The sequence below is a fragment of the Rousettus aegyptiacus genome, unplaced genomic scaffold, assembly GCF_014176215.1.
Source record: "Rousettus aegyptiacus isolate mRouAeg1 unplaced genomic scaffold, mRouAeg1.p scaffold_m13_p_2, whole genome shotgun sequence".
In the NCBI taxonomy this organism is placed as follows: domain Eukaryota; kingdom Metazoa; phylum Chordata; class Mammalia; order Chiroptera; family Pteropodidae; genus Rousettus; species Rousettus aegyptiacus.
In genome coordinates this window covers 35547522-35562583 of record NW_023416295.1, presented here as the reverse complement: position 1 = coordinate 35562583, position 15062 = coordinate 35547522, and the positions used below count along the sequence as shown (strand labels likewise).

At 34.7% G+C, this 15062-nt stretch overlaps 1 protein-coding gene across 1 annotated transcript in view; it reads right to left on the bottom strand.

Annotated features, from left to right (window-relative positions):
* COL5A2 (collagen type V alpha 2 chain) overlaps positions 1 to 15062 on the bottom strand; it is a 134253-nt gene that overhangs the window by 24657 nt on the left and 94534 nt on the right. Inside the window, exons 19-35 of the mRNA XM_016148931.2 lie at positions 12705 to 12803; positions 12326 to 12370; positions 12115 to 12213; positions 10812 to 10865; positions 10474 to 10581; positions 8949 to 9002; positions 8274 to 8372; positions 7049 to 7102; positions 6235 to 6333; positions 6074 to 6127; positions 5925 to 5978; positions 4909 to 4962; positions 4062 to 4115; positions 2461 to 2505; positions 2038 to 2136; positions 1036 to 1143; positions 654 to 707 (exon numbers count right to left, since the gene is read on the bottom strand). Coding sequence (XP_016004417.1) covers positions 654 to 707; positions 1036 to 1143; positions 2038 to 2136; positions 2461 to 2505; positions 4062 to 4115; positions 4909 to 4962; positions 5925 to 5978; positions 6074 to 6127; positions 6235 to 6333; positions 7049 to 7102; positions 8274 to 8372; positions 8949 to 9002; positions 10474 to 10581; positions 10812 to 10865; positions 12115 to 12213; positions 12326 to 12370; positions 12705 to 12803 — 1233 coding nt within the window. The remainder of the gene's footprint in view (positions 1 to 653; positions 708 to 1035; positions 1144 to 2037; positions 2137 to 2460; positions 2506 to 4061; positions 4116 to 4908; positions 4963 to 5924; positions 5979 to 6073; positions 6128 to 6234; positions 6334 to 7048; positions 7103 to 8273; positions 8373 to 8948; positions 9003 to 10473; positions 10582 to 10811; positions 10866 to 12114; positions 12214 to 12325; positions 12371 to 12704; positions 12804 to 15062) is intronic.

Genomic DNA, 15062 nt, shown 5'->3' with positions numbered 1-15062 from the left:
CTACTGCTCTTATGTGAATCATTCATATCTGAAAATATATATTTTAATCCGATTGATTTCCTTAGAATTGCAAATGCTTTCTCTTTTGAAAGACCTAAAGCTTGTCAAATGTCAATTTCTGACATGAATTAAACAGTGCTCTGGGAATCAAACATTCTTTACATTTCACTTACTCAGCCTCTTTATTAATGAAAGCATTAATGATGATTCATCGTGCAGTAATTTTCTCACCCCTAACATCCAGTGTACTGAGAGACATTTAACACAACGTTTACTGCTCTACAAACCTCTACATTCCTGCACTGAAATGATGTCTGGAAGAGCTCATGAAATTAGCATTTTATTAGAAATAAACATTGCATATGAAATAAAAATACGATAGAGAAAGATAAAAGAGAGCCCCACCACTTAAAGCAATGGTCTCTCACAGATGGATATTTCGACAATGACTTTACTTTTCAGCTTGCCCTAATTCAAGGTTATTAAAATGAGTATCCATAGTTAATCAATGTCAAATCTCAAATTTCACCATTCTCCAAAATCTGACCAATATGAAAACATAATGAAATTTATTTTGCAAAGTTCAGGCAAATTTACATGACAATAATGATGTTTATTCCTAGCCCAGCAGGAGAAAGAATGATTTCACTTACTCTTGCTCCATCGTTTCCAGCTGTGCCTTCAGCACCTTTCTCTCCTATGCCACCCTGGGAAAACACACAAAACGTTATTTATTTATTTTGTCATCTTTTGTCCACACTTGCATGGAAATTTCATTGGAGCAGGGATTTATCTCTTATGTTGATAGCTGTATCCCCTTGAGCCTAGAACAATGCCAGGTATTGTGCATTCTCATTCATTCATTCTCTCTCTCTCTCTCTCTCTCTCTCTCTCTCTCTCTCTCTCTCTCTCATATACATATAAAGAATAAATGAATGAATGACTTGTAACTCAGGATGGTAGAAGTAAAAGTCTGCCCAGGAAATCATTATCAGTAGAAAATCTAAATGAATGAACTAAAAATATCATACTTACTCTGTCACCCTTAGGGCCAGGAGTTCCTGCAATTCCTCTTTCCCCTGGCATACCCTGAAGACCTGGTGGGCCTGTATCTCCAGGGGTCCCAGTTGGCCCTGGACTGCCCTAAAATGAAGCAACAAAAGCAAGCTTACCTATATATTAAGACTGAACCACACAAAATTTCTGTTTTTGTATGTCAAAAATATTAGAATCTCAACAATTTCATATAGTCCAATCTAATGCTCATATATTTTTTATTTTAAAAAGTTGCCTCTGAGTTCATAGTTTAAAATGAAAAGAAACCAGATCTTGCCATTTTGATTGTTTGTTTATGTTTTCAACTTTTCTCTTTGGGGAAATCGAGTACTGATTCAAATAAAAATGAGAGAGTTTCTTTCTTTCTTTTCTTTTTTTTTTTTGTGATATTATGAGATTCTAATAAAGAAAGAAGATGTTATACTTAGAGAGTATTTTATTCACCCTGTATTGAACCCATGATATTAAATTGATTTTCAGTCTCACTCAGTGATTAAACTAAAGAAGATCTCATGTAATCACTCTGGACGTCGAAGATAAGAGATCTAATGTTGCATAATCATGAAAAATTCTACTTCAAGTATTTGTTGGGTGTGACTTAAATTGGTCACACTGTTTTCTACCAATGTTAAAAATGGCCTCCTAACAAATTTTGCAATTTTCTATTTCTTGTTTCTCCTTGTTAATATAAGCCATTAATAAAATTTATATAAATAAGTATTAGGAATGGGTTTGTATATGAGAATGTATCGCTCTGTTTATTAGGCCAAATAGCCCATCACAAAAGTGAGACTCCTTTTAAGCTGACTCTTTAATGCCAAAGAAAAGCCTAGTAGGCGTGCATTAATTTTTTGCTGGAGAAGAAAATTATAAAATCAAATAACCTGCAAAAACGAGACAAATACATTCTAGTATCGTCATATGTATATTGAGCAGTGATTTTAGAACATTTTAAAGTACAGAGCTCATGACCATACTTACTTTTGGACCATCAGGACCATGTCCTCCAGCCATTCCCTTCTCACCAGGGAGTCCGGTGATTCCTGGTTCTCCTCTTTCCCCTGGATTTCCTCGTTCTCCCTAGGACAACATTGGATTGTCAAACATTCTCAGTGCTTGATCTCAAAATGGGTTAAAATGTGTCTAGAAATATGAAAAATGGTTTCTACTAAAGAAAAATTCAGAAATGAGCAACTATTAAAGCTCGGTTTTCTACTTTAGTGATAAGAAATTAACATGACGTAAGGATGTACCAGCTTCACAGCACAAAATATTTCTCATAAGATTGATTTTCATCAAGTAGAAGAATCTTAATGCTTAAAATAAAACCTGCTTTAAAATAAAGGATGCTTTTTTAAACTGAAGCCAATGGAAACAGTTAATTATGAAGGAGAAAATACTCACTCTAGGTCCTAATGGGCCAACTACTCCAGGATCTCCAGGAACTCCCTATAAAGCACATTTTAAAAAATTGGAAGAAAGCCTTTGAATTAAACTTCATGGATTAGAAATCTTTCTAGGCCATATACCTAACATTTTGTAATGTACTATTAGAAGTTTGACTTAACTCACAATATTGAAGAAAGAAAAATGTGTGCACTTTAATAAATGAGAGGATATCACATACATTACATGAAAATATTTTCCCAGAAAAATTTATATTATAAATGAATGTTTGATTTTTGGCAAAATGTTATCTCACAAAGATAGTGCATTAGTTTTTTTAGACACAACAAAATATATGCTAAAGGCCTCTTATTTCTTAATGGAATGTGAAAATCTTTTAAAGAGAAAAGTGAAATGAAAAGCAATGAAATGCTGATTTTTTAAACAGATTTAATTCAACTCAATTTAGTAAATATTTCTTGAACACATAATATGGACAATACTCTCTACTAGGAATTGTGGGTTTAAACTAAGGCAGTCATGATGGCTACACTAAAAGTTTGTTCTTAACTAAAGAATAGTCTGTCATTTAAAATTTCCCTTTGATAAAGATAATAACTACATCAAGCAGGCCTCTGGTCTTATAATACTGCCTTGAAATACTGTCTTCATTGTGGTGTAATCTTCCTAAAACCCAAATGTAGTAGTATTATTCCCTATTTAAAACCCCTTCATTAGCATCCCATTACTCTAATAATAAGAACAAATTAGACTCAAGTTAAGAGTCTCTATAACCTGGCCCCAGATTCACCCCTCCAGCCTCATCTCCACTCTCAAGTATTACTCCACATTTCCTGACTTACAGAACTTTTTTCAGTGCCTTCATTTGAGCAGCAAATCTTTGTACTTGCTGTTCCCTTTCCTGGAGTATTTGCTTACCTTCGCTCCTTCTTACTTACCACCATTCATCCTTCAGATCTCACTAAGGATATTACTTTGTCCAAGAAACTTTTCCTAACCTCCCAAGTCTGAATTAGTTGCATCATCTACATTTCCATACACACAGTGCCTCACCTATCACAGCATTTAGGACACGTAACTATTGTAACTGTTTTCCAATACTCTCTATCTCCTACCATAATATAGTATAAGGGCAAAGTCCATGTCCATCTTGTTCAAATGGTTCAGGCCAATGCTAAATAGAGCAAAACACACAGCACTCAGCAAGTATTTGTTGAAGAGTTAAATGATGAGTGAATCATTAAAAAAAAAAAAAAACAAATTAAGTAAGTCTATGTGCTTGTAAAATAATAGAAATAAAATGGTTAATATATAAATAATTTATAAAGCCTTCGGTAAAACTCTATAGTTACGGTAAGATATATTTAGAACACAGTGTCAGAAAACATTTGATATGGTTTCAAATCATATCAGCTATGTGACTTTGGGAAAATTACCTAACATCTGTTTGCCTCTGTTTCTTCATCTGTAAAATGGGTTGTTTTGAGGATTAAAAAAGATAATATATGTAAAGCAAACAAGAAACAGAGCCTTACACATAATAAATGATATTATGAACCAGTAATTTTTAATATCGCTATTCTTCTTTAAAAACATACCTGATCACCTGGCTTTCCACCTTCCCCAGGAGGCCCTGGAGGACCTGGAAGCCCCTAAAACAAAGCAAGAAAATAAAATTGTGACTCTGTGAAAATAAAATTGTGACTATGGAGCCTCCATGACTATATATTAAGAAAAAGATATTGTTCAAACACACGTTAAGCAAAACAGAAGGCGAAACCTACATTTAATGTTACACAGCAGCTAGTTTACAGGCTTTGATTTTTCTCCACACTTCATTTAGCAAAATATATGTATTTCATATGTACTTCATTTAGCAAAAAGAAAGAAAGAAAGAAAGAAAGAAAGAAAGAAAGAAAGAAAGAAAGAAAGAAAGAGAAAGAAAGAAAAAGAAAGTTCTTCATATTTGTAGATTTTTAATGGCTCTGAAAACAATATTTTAGGCTGCTAGAATAATATCGAAAGTCAATTCTGAAAGATTTTTTCCCCAAATTATGATTATCCATGCTATTAAATAATTATCCACACCAATATATATTTAGAAAATGAAAATTGGTTCAACGAAAACTTTTAGACACTATGTCGATAAAATTAGTTAAGCCTAAAAATCGTTAAATAAGTCTTGCTGAGATCCCAAGAACATTTTATGATTTTTAGTTTGTTACAGTTTGGGGTTTAATTAAGTTTTCAGGGGAAGCCTGTTCTTTCTCTTAAAAAAATATTTGATGTTATTCAAACATCTATCCTACTTACTAGAAGAGGAATGACCCTTTGAAAATTGTAGAATTTCACAGTATTCGACAATGTCTTTTGTTTATCTTTTACATATTTAAAGAAGCATTTTAGTTAGTAAAAGAAGAAATAGAAAAACTGAATAGTGCATACCTGAAAGCCAGTGGGGCCTGGAGGGCCCTGTTCTCCTCTCTCCCCAGCCAGACCCTAAGTCATGAGGAAAAGAAAATCATAAAAATCAAGAGCCAGATCTTTACGCCTGCTTCCTGTTTATGTGAACCATTAGAAGTATTACTATTTCTTTGTATTTCTTCCAATCACATGTTTTTTTACTTTAGCCAGATAATAAACTAGTATTAAAAGTCATCTAATGGTATTGTTTGAAGTCTCTGCTGGTGAGAAAATATCTTCTAAAGCCAGCGAAGAGACTAATGACATGTGTTTATTTATGATCCAAACATAAAATGTCTGGAGCCAACCATAAAATTATGGGGAAATTCGATAAACTGGGCATGGAAAAATTCATTACTTTCATATATCTAATCTAAAGAGGTAATATTTCCATTGCAGTTTATTTCTAAAAATTATTAATCATACCTTCAAAACTAGAAAAACTAAAGAAAGCAAAGCTAACATTTTAGAAAGATATTTAACTTGTCCCATCCCAAAACAAATAAAATGCCAAAATATTTCTGATAAACACTTATTTTTAAAACTGTGCCTCAGAAGATAAATGCTCCTTTTCTGCTGCTCAAAAAAGAAAAAGAAGAAGAAGAAAAAAAAAAAACAGCTTAAACAAATGTCTGTAAGACACATTAGAAGAAGGTAGGTAGGATTCAGTACTTATATTTTTTAAATAAAATACATCATTAAATATTTTTCAGACACTATTTTTTCAGTTGATATATTTTTTTTTTACTGTAACACATAAAGATGATAAGGTAGCTTTAGCTATCATCATTTTATAGAAGTTTAAAATGAAGAGAACAATCATTCTATTAAAAAGGCAAAAGATGCCAACACAAGAATCAAAAGAAAGTACATAGCTGAAATTCTTCAATTCTGCAACTTCTTATTTACTTTTCCCAAAACTTATTCATAAGTAAAGTCTTGGACAAACATCATTGAAAAGTGCAATATGGATACATTTTTGCTAAAAGATCACATACCGGGGGCCCCACAGGACCAGAAGGGCCAACTTCACCATCTTTCCCAGGAGCTCCCTAGTATCACACAGAGATAATCTATGAGATGAGGCCATGAGAGTTTGGATAATTTTATTTATTTATTTCTTCTTTAGCAGAAAATATGTGGTTACCCTCTGCCCAGGAACACCAGCATTTCCTGCTTCTCCAGGTTTTCCAGGGTCTCCCTAAAGGATAAACAGAACTAATTTAAATTTCAATCAATTTGTTAAAAACATGCCTGTTCCAAGTGAAAATTAGTTGAGATGGCAAACATATTATACACTGTACTCACACTGCTACCTTTAGGGCCTGGAAGACCCATACTCCCAGGCTGCCCTCTGATTCCAATGGAGCCTGGAGGACCTGGTCGGCCATCCTCCCCTGGAGCACCCTACAAAATTGACAGGAGCGTTGTAAGTTTTACATAAGTTCTCTCTAAATATCACATCACCCATATTGTTACTTGCCTTTGCTTACTGTAAAACATATATGTTTTAAGTTATCTGACATTTTTATCTTAGTAAATCAGAACAGTTGCATGTCTAGGAAAAAAAAAACATGTTGAAGTATTTTGACTATTTAGAACAGAGATTTTATTCTTACATATACAACCTTCATCTTCGTATTTTCTTACACTCTCATATGAATAGAGGAAATCTTTCTCCTTTCTTTCATTTACTCTGGTTTGTGGTAATGAAAACTTGGAACTTTTATTTCAAATTTGCAGTAAAAGGGAAGGGTCCAAAATATATTAGCTGTCAAAATTCAAAGCTGCTTACTTCTTAAATGTATTGAATTGGAAGGACATCAAGAAATGTGAGTGTTGCTAATAGACAAATTCCACCAATATTAAAAAGTACATTGTTTCAAAATTTCCACTAATGTCCAGGAAACAATTTCAATCTCAAACATTTATTTCAATAAAATGTGATCAATCTTTGGACAACTTGAAAAAACACAGATCTCAAGTATTTGCCCCTGGATACATGACATTTTAAATATGTAATCATAATCAGCATCTACATGATCAAAAACATTGACCTCAAATAAGTTGCACGTTTAGTAAGAAATATTAATTGTTGTGGACATTAGTTTAAATTACTTACCAAAGGTCCAAGTTTTCCTTCAGGACCTTGAACACCAGGATTTCCTGTCAGACCCTGAAAATTAAAGCAATTGTCAGTTTGTAGATGACCCACAATTGAAGTAAAGGTTCTGAACAGTCAAAATAGCATTGTGTTAAAAGGATGCATTTCCACTTTGCAGTGCCCACTCTCAGGAGGCTTAGGCTCCTCTAGACAAACTCTCAGGACTACTGAGCCAACTTAAGAAGGATACAAGGCAGACAATACAGCATGCCCTGAGGGGCAGTACCAGGTGGGGTTCTTCACTGGGAGGAGTCCTCACAGCTGCCCCCAGGAGCAGCCACTAAAGCCTCCCACAATGGACAGGCCAGATGTGAGTGAATGAGTCTACATAGTGGGTGCAGAAGCCACCCTGGCTTAGAAATCCCATGTAACCACTATGTATAAACAACACCTCTAATGTAGTATATGGGTCCCAAGAAGATGAGTGCTCAGGTACAAGTTACCCTAAACTCGGGAAAGCTAAATCTATGCTTCCTACCAGGTTTTTATAACTCATTCATAGCCCTTCTGGTCTAAATGCAGTCTAAAATTAGAGATGATTTTTTGCTATAAGCAATGTTGACTGGTCGTTCAATTAGACTATCTAAGCAAAGGTGACACCAATGCCAGTTTCTCATGTAAAAAGGAGAAAGGGCTATGATAGACTTCTACTCATACATTTAATGCTGGGTTCAAGATAAAAAACTAATATTGAGCCAAACGTATCTTCCCAGCCAAAAAATTTTTGTATGATCCCTTTCTTTAAGGGATATTGTTGACGACTGAATATAAGAGCAATTCCATAGTCCAAATATATTTTCGAGTGACGTTTTGTTAAGATGAAATGCATCGGGAATTTTCTCTGACAAAAGTCAAACAAGTTTATTAGCAAGTAAAAAAAATTATAAAAATTAACAGATAAGATTGTTTATCATGTCAAGTGGTAAAACTATGAATATATACTCCTTTGAAAAAGGAAAACTAGAAGTTACTGTGTTTTCTATACATGGTAAAAATAACAAACCAGTATTTAAAAATAATGACAGGTCAAAACCATTAAAAAAAAAAAAAAAAGAAATGTTCCAAGTTATGAAAGTGAGCTCAAAACAAAACAAAACAAAACATCAACAACAAAAAACTCTTCAACGAATTCTCAGATGCATTTCTCCTAGGCCGATATAGCAAAAACTTGCTGTGTTCTTACCCGAGCACCTGGAAGCCCAGGTTCACCAGGACGTCCTGGATCTCCCTGACCTCCTTTAGGTCCTGAGGAGCCTACAGGACCCCTCTCTCCTTGAGCCCCCTGTATCAAAGCAAAGCAGAACATGTCAGAAAAATACTACAGCGAAACAATCCTTGGTTTGCAAATCAAATCATTAATATAATATACAAATAGTTTGTCAAAGTAGTTATGAAGACTTCTTTGTAAACAATGTCACTTCACATTTTGTTTCTGACTTGAATTCCTTGTAGAATAGTGGTTTTTCATCACTATCTAGTGAAAGTTGAATTTAGAGCCTCACTCTAATAATTTAGATATGGGGGGGGGGACCATAGACTTTTGAAAGAATCTAAATTCTAGATAAAGGAAAAATCATAAATCAGCAAATGGAAAGGTCTGTGACCTTTTCTTCTCAGGAATGTCCTTGAAAAGTCTGAAAACAAATATCCATATACCTCAAACCATCATCTTCCCTTACCCCTAGACCTTTATAATGTAGAAACTGCACAAGAGGGATTTGGCATTTGGCCTGACATTTGTGTCCAACTCTTTTCTGGATCTGGACCCACATGGGTCAAGGCTAGATCAACAGGCTGGACAATGCCATCCTTTAGGGCATCACTCACATCAGGGTCAACATTGATGGGATAAACTCACCTTAGGTCCAGGCAAACCATCAGAGCCCGGAAAACCACGGTTGCCAGGAGCACCCTACAAAATGACCAAAATTTGATTCTTAATCGTTGTTGATATTTTTAGAATAGATAATGAGTGGGTAATTTTTATTTTTAGTGCTATAAGGTTTTAGGAGATGTAATCAAGCCAACATGGCAATAGATATATATGTATAATAAAAAAAAAACCTGTCTATTCAGAAATAAATTTAAAATTTTGAAAGAATATATAAGTACTGAGCCAACAAATTATTCAAATCAACAGTATTCTAAAAATTCATTGTAAAATTAAACATACATTTATATTCAGATATGAGAGGCAAAATGATGTCACCATCTACCACAATTAGATGTCAACAATAACACGCATTAGTATTGTCTTGCATATGAAGCCCTCTGTAGTCTCTGAAGCTCTGTACAAATGTAAAGTGATATTGTTGCTGTCCTTTCAAGCCTGTTTTCTTATACTCTAGTCACAGCGACCTCTTCTGATCTTTAAAATCAGCAAGTCCGAGAAGCTATTATGCTGAGTGAAATAAGTCGGTCAGAGAAAAATAAATACCATATGATTTCACTTATATGTGGAATCTAAGGAACAAAAAGAACAAACTAATCAAAAACAGTCTCACAACTATAGAGGACAATCTGGTGACAGCCAGAGGGGAAGGCGGTTGTGGGGCTGGGAGAATGTGGTGAATGATTAAAGAAGTACAAATTAGTAGTTGATAGATGGTCACGGGGATGGGGAGCATGACATAGGGAATGCAGTCAGTATTAATGCAATGGCTAGGTGAAGAGCCAGAGGAGAGAAAGAGCAATTAGGGGGATCATTTTATAACCTATATAAATGTCTAGCCAATGTACTATATACTTAAAACTAATAATAAAATTTTTAAAATAAATAAAAAATAAAAACTACAAACAAATAAATAAAATCACCAAGCCCTTTCTGGCTTCCTGTCTTTGTGTCTGCTGTTTCCTCTGCTGAAAATGTTCTTTCTCCTCATGCTGGCTCATTCTCTTCTTCGGGTCTCAGCTAAAACGCCATCTTCTCAGAGAGTACTATTTCCTAACCACCTAATCTAATGTTACACCACAGTCATATACTAAGAGTTACTCTCTTCCACATCACCCTGTTATTTCCTAAGTGTATACTGAACTTACAAGAATATGTAACTATATTTTATTTACTTGTTGGCTTATTTCATGCTTACCTCCCCCACTAAATTGTTTACTAGCCCCACATGAGTGCTAGGACCATAGACTTTTGCTGTAACCCAAGCGTCAATATAATAAATTGGCATAGCATAGTTGCTCAGTCAAGATTAGCTGAATGAATGCATGAACAATAATTAGTTGGCTCCTTCAATTAACAGATTACCATACTGAACTGTGCACTGCACCTGCAAGCATTTCTCATAACTACTCTAGTTTTCCTTACTATTCCAAAACTTACTCAGGTAATTCCCCCACAACTATATGAATTTATTTTATTATTCAAATTTTACCCTTTCTCCCACTGGGCCTGGAGGACCAACTGTTCCTGGATCACCTCGGGGACCTCGTTTGCCTTCTTCACCAGGGGGGCCTATTGGACCTTGAATACCATGTGGCCCCTATTAAAAACAGAAAGACAGTTATCGGAAAAAGCCATTCAATGAGTGATTATAGTCAAAAGATTCATTTAATAAAGTCAGCCGTGACTATATTAAATAGCTAAACTATTTCCATCCAAAAGAATTATAAGTTTCATTGTTCTTATTTTAAACACTTAAGCATTTTGAGCTGCACACTTCTAGAAAATATTTATGATCTTCTTAGTCTTTAAAGAAAAATGAAGGCTTACTGGTTCCCCTTTTGGTCCAGCTTCCCCTTTGAAACCTGGAACTCCTGGATCACCCTAAAATAAATATATCATTAGTTGTAAGAACCAGGATATTTAGCCAGTCCAACCTGCTTTAATTAACTGTAGTGAATGGGCCTTGAAAAATTTCTGCAGCTGAGTCTATATTGAATCAGCAGCATAATGTAATTATTTAAAAATGTTTGCAAATCGTATAGAATGTGTGTGAATTTTTTATAAAATTCAGTATAATTTGGTAGCACTTTATTTTGTAGTGGTCTTCAAAAAATTCATTTTTTAAATATTTATTTTGTTAACAGACATACTAGAATAATTATAATTATTTAGTTATTTCAATTTAATAACAAATTAGAACTAAACAATGACAACTCTATAGTATAGATAAGCCTACTTAGGAAATAAACTGGTTCACTCAGAATCAAAATAGTTCTATTTATTGCAAGTTTGACAACTCATATAGGGCATTTCATCTTTGACTCCAAAGGGTTTATAGTTTTGTCTTTTTCTAGGGTTTTGGGTATCTGTGTCTTCAAATACCAATTGTACTTTAAGTAGCAACCAGATTGCTAAATTGAGAATATAATAAAATGAAATGTCAAATATCAGCGACACTCATGTTTTAATAAATCTGTCACCAGCACTTAAAAAAAGATTTATCAGCATAACCAAATTACTTGGAACAGAATCCTAAATATTTGTTTTAAGTAGTACTAGGAAAGAAAGTTTTAATTTCAATATATCAACTAAAACATATGTAAACACAACTTTTCAATGTGTTTATTTCTTATGGGCTCATAATAACATTTTTTCCCAATAAATAATTTCTATAAAATATGTAAACTCATTAAATATGAACAACATGTTTAACTCTCTCTTCAAGAATAACCCTCAAGAAATAACTGTTGAATCCATTTTTAGCCAAATTGTCATTATAAATCTCCATTAAACTTCCACATTTCCCCACACTTACTTGCAAATGTTTCTATAATGTTTATTATTCAACTACTCATAAAATTCTATGAGGTGGACCATGAAGTTATGACCTTATTATTTTAAATAAAAGAACACTACAATTTAACAAAATGCAATAACATTCCACTTTGAATTTAAACATCTAAACTGTAGATTAACATTTGCTTTCACCTTACAAAGATTCCTATCTTCATCTGCCTCATTCAGATAAGCCACATTATCTATATTTCACTCCATCTCATTAAATGTTATTGCTCTTGGCAATCTTACTTTGATCATATTAATGGTTAATAGTTGTGTTAGAAAACATTACCGGTTGGCCTCGAATTCCCGGGAGTCCAGTGCTACCCTGAGGTCCTGGGGATCCAGGGGGCCCTGCCGAGCCAGGGGGACCAGAGGTACCTGGAGAACCCTATCCGAGTGCAAGAGCGACATGATGAGCAGAGACCTGGTTAGAAGTCTATGGCCAATGTCCAAAGCTTTGTGTTTACTCAAACTTCATGTGGTATAACATAGTTGCTTACCGTTGGGCCTTTGGCACCAGGAGTACCATCGGTTCCCACCGCACCCTAAAAGAGTTTATGAAATAGTAAAGTTAATGAAATATTAAGTCATGTCTAGGTTAGCAGTCTAAGATATCTACCCATCTTCCAAAAGGAGGCAGAAAATATTATCACGAAAAAAATATCAACCACTATTATATCATAAAAATCACTTTTATGACCCTTTTTAACGAAATAGACAAAATTTGCAGAGTTTACAAGGGAAATGTGGCTTTTCTCATAAGTTGTAAACACTCATTCAGAAATCAAACAGAATATATTGAAATAGAGTGCCTTTGTTCTGATGTTGTAAAACATGTCCAGCTTTCTGTGATACTTCTTAAATATACTAGGAACTTACAGGAAGACCTTGAGAGCCAACTGGACCTGGAGGCCCTGTTTCACCTCTTTGTCCCTGGGGGCCTTCAGGGCCTCGTGCCCCAGTGGGACCTGCTTCTCCCTAATGGGTTACAAAGAGAAATGTTACTTTAAATAAGATATAAATGTGGCATAGTTCAAAGTTGATTGCTTTGAAGTTTTGCATTTTGCACCCAAACATTTAAAGGGGTCAAGAGCACAAACTGGTTTACAAAAGATAGGTGCCTAACCTCGCCTAAGAAGTGGACTCACCTTCCCGCTCCCTCAGGTGTGATGATATCTGCAGCATTAAGAGCAAAGTGGTCAAGGTAACCTGGTAGCTACACTTATTTCAACCCAAGATAGTAGTCCAGAGAGTAAATTAAAACAGGATGCCTAGTTAAGTTTTAATTCAGATAAACAACAAATACTTTTATTATAAGTCTGTCCCACGCAATATTTGAGACATACTTGTACTAAAATCTATTCTTTATTTAACTGAAATTCAAACTTAACTATGTTTCTGTATTTTAACCAACATATTATGTATCTAGGCAGACCTAATCCTAGAGGGACTTCGACCTGGAATTTTAGAACTAAAATTCTAAGCCTCAGGGAGCTTATTAGTATTAATAACACATATAAAATCCCTATTAAACCTCTATTATCTTTCATTGAAATGCAAAAAACTGGATGTGGAAATTTATTCTTCATCCAGAGAGCCAAAGACCATGTGAGAACCTTACAGGTACAGCAGAACCCTGGCCAAAAACAAAAACCTGACGATTTTACACTGAGGGTAGTTGTAAGATAGGGTAACAATTTCTAAGAGAAACAGATTTGCTAGGTGTTTGACTGCATTAAGCAGTTTTTGGTATCCAACAGCCAATACTAGAGAAACCCAGGAGAAGAGGTAGTATCCAGCGGTCTATTATATAAACTCTGATGATTGGCAAAGTCTTAACTAGATGCCATAGTAGGAGTAGAAACCACTTTCTGCTAAGTCAACGTCCTGGGTGTTATGAACATTCTTTCTTCAATTCTCTAGCCAAAGCTCATTTTGAAGGTGGAGGGTCTTACATGAAGAAAGGGGGATTTTGCATGTTTTGATCAGGGTACATAGGGAGGTTGGGCCCTCCATGGCCAGAGACAGTGGTGGCTGGATTAGGACATCGCAGAGCAGAACAGATACAGAGGGAAACAGAAGAAGGTTCTGCCTGCCTGAAAGTTCAGAGTGAGTTCTCAGTGAAAGAAGAAACTGGATAGTAAAAAGACTTAGGGCATCATTTTAAAGCAGCCAGATCCCTGTGGCACAGAGTTTAAAGATGGCATTAGAGAGGGCTTGAAAAATAATTTGACTTGATGAATCTCACATTTCTGAGCATCTGAAACACCAACTACAGACTCTTTTTTTTTTTCCGTTTGTATCAAAGTTCAAGACCAACTTGAATAACATTAATAAAATGAAACATTGACTATATTGAGATAATTCTCTGCATCGGGCACTATGCTAAGGATTTGCATAGATCATCTCACTTGATCAACAAAATTCCATGAGAAAACAAGATTTAGAGAAGTGAAGTGACTGGCATGGCTGTAGTCATTTTTGTACAGCATCTTGTGGGTAAATCTCTTTTGCAAGGTGAAGAAAATGATTGCCAATGGGAAACTGGACCAGAGAGATAATCAAATATATTGTGTTGCTTGGAATTTGAAAGTAGTATTCTGAATATATTCATTAATTTAATTAGTATAATCCTACTGTAATCCTTGAATTCATCATCCAAAATAATCCAAAAAAGTACAAGTTGTTATTCACTACAAATATAAATCATCCCAGCAGAATATTTTAATCCATTCCCACATGGAGAGCCAAATAGCCTTCCAGATCACTCCTTTAAATGGTCAGGAGTGAAAGGCAGGAGGTAGGGGTGGAGAGGAGTGAAAGCCAGCATCGACTGAGAGAACAGCATTTGTCAACCTCTGATTTATTTTAACCTCCTATTGTTTATAACACTCTGCTATTTATTACTGCCAGGCACTGTATCCAAGAACAGAGCTCTAATTCGGATTAAGCTCTTATTCCTTGCAGCTGTTATACTCGTCGGGCCTTAAAGTCCTAATGTAACAGATTCTTTGATATTATATTTGCATAATTATAAGTAATTCTCTTTTAATTGCACATTATATAGTAATTTTATTTTTACATTTTTAAAATGTGTTTTCCCCTACCATTCTGGACATTACGAATAATCTAGGCTCTTTCCTTAATTGAGAAGCAACTTCCATACTTTTCAATTAATGAAATAACATTCTTCACTTTAGGATTCACGTAATCAAGAGCTAAATATATTAAGATTTT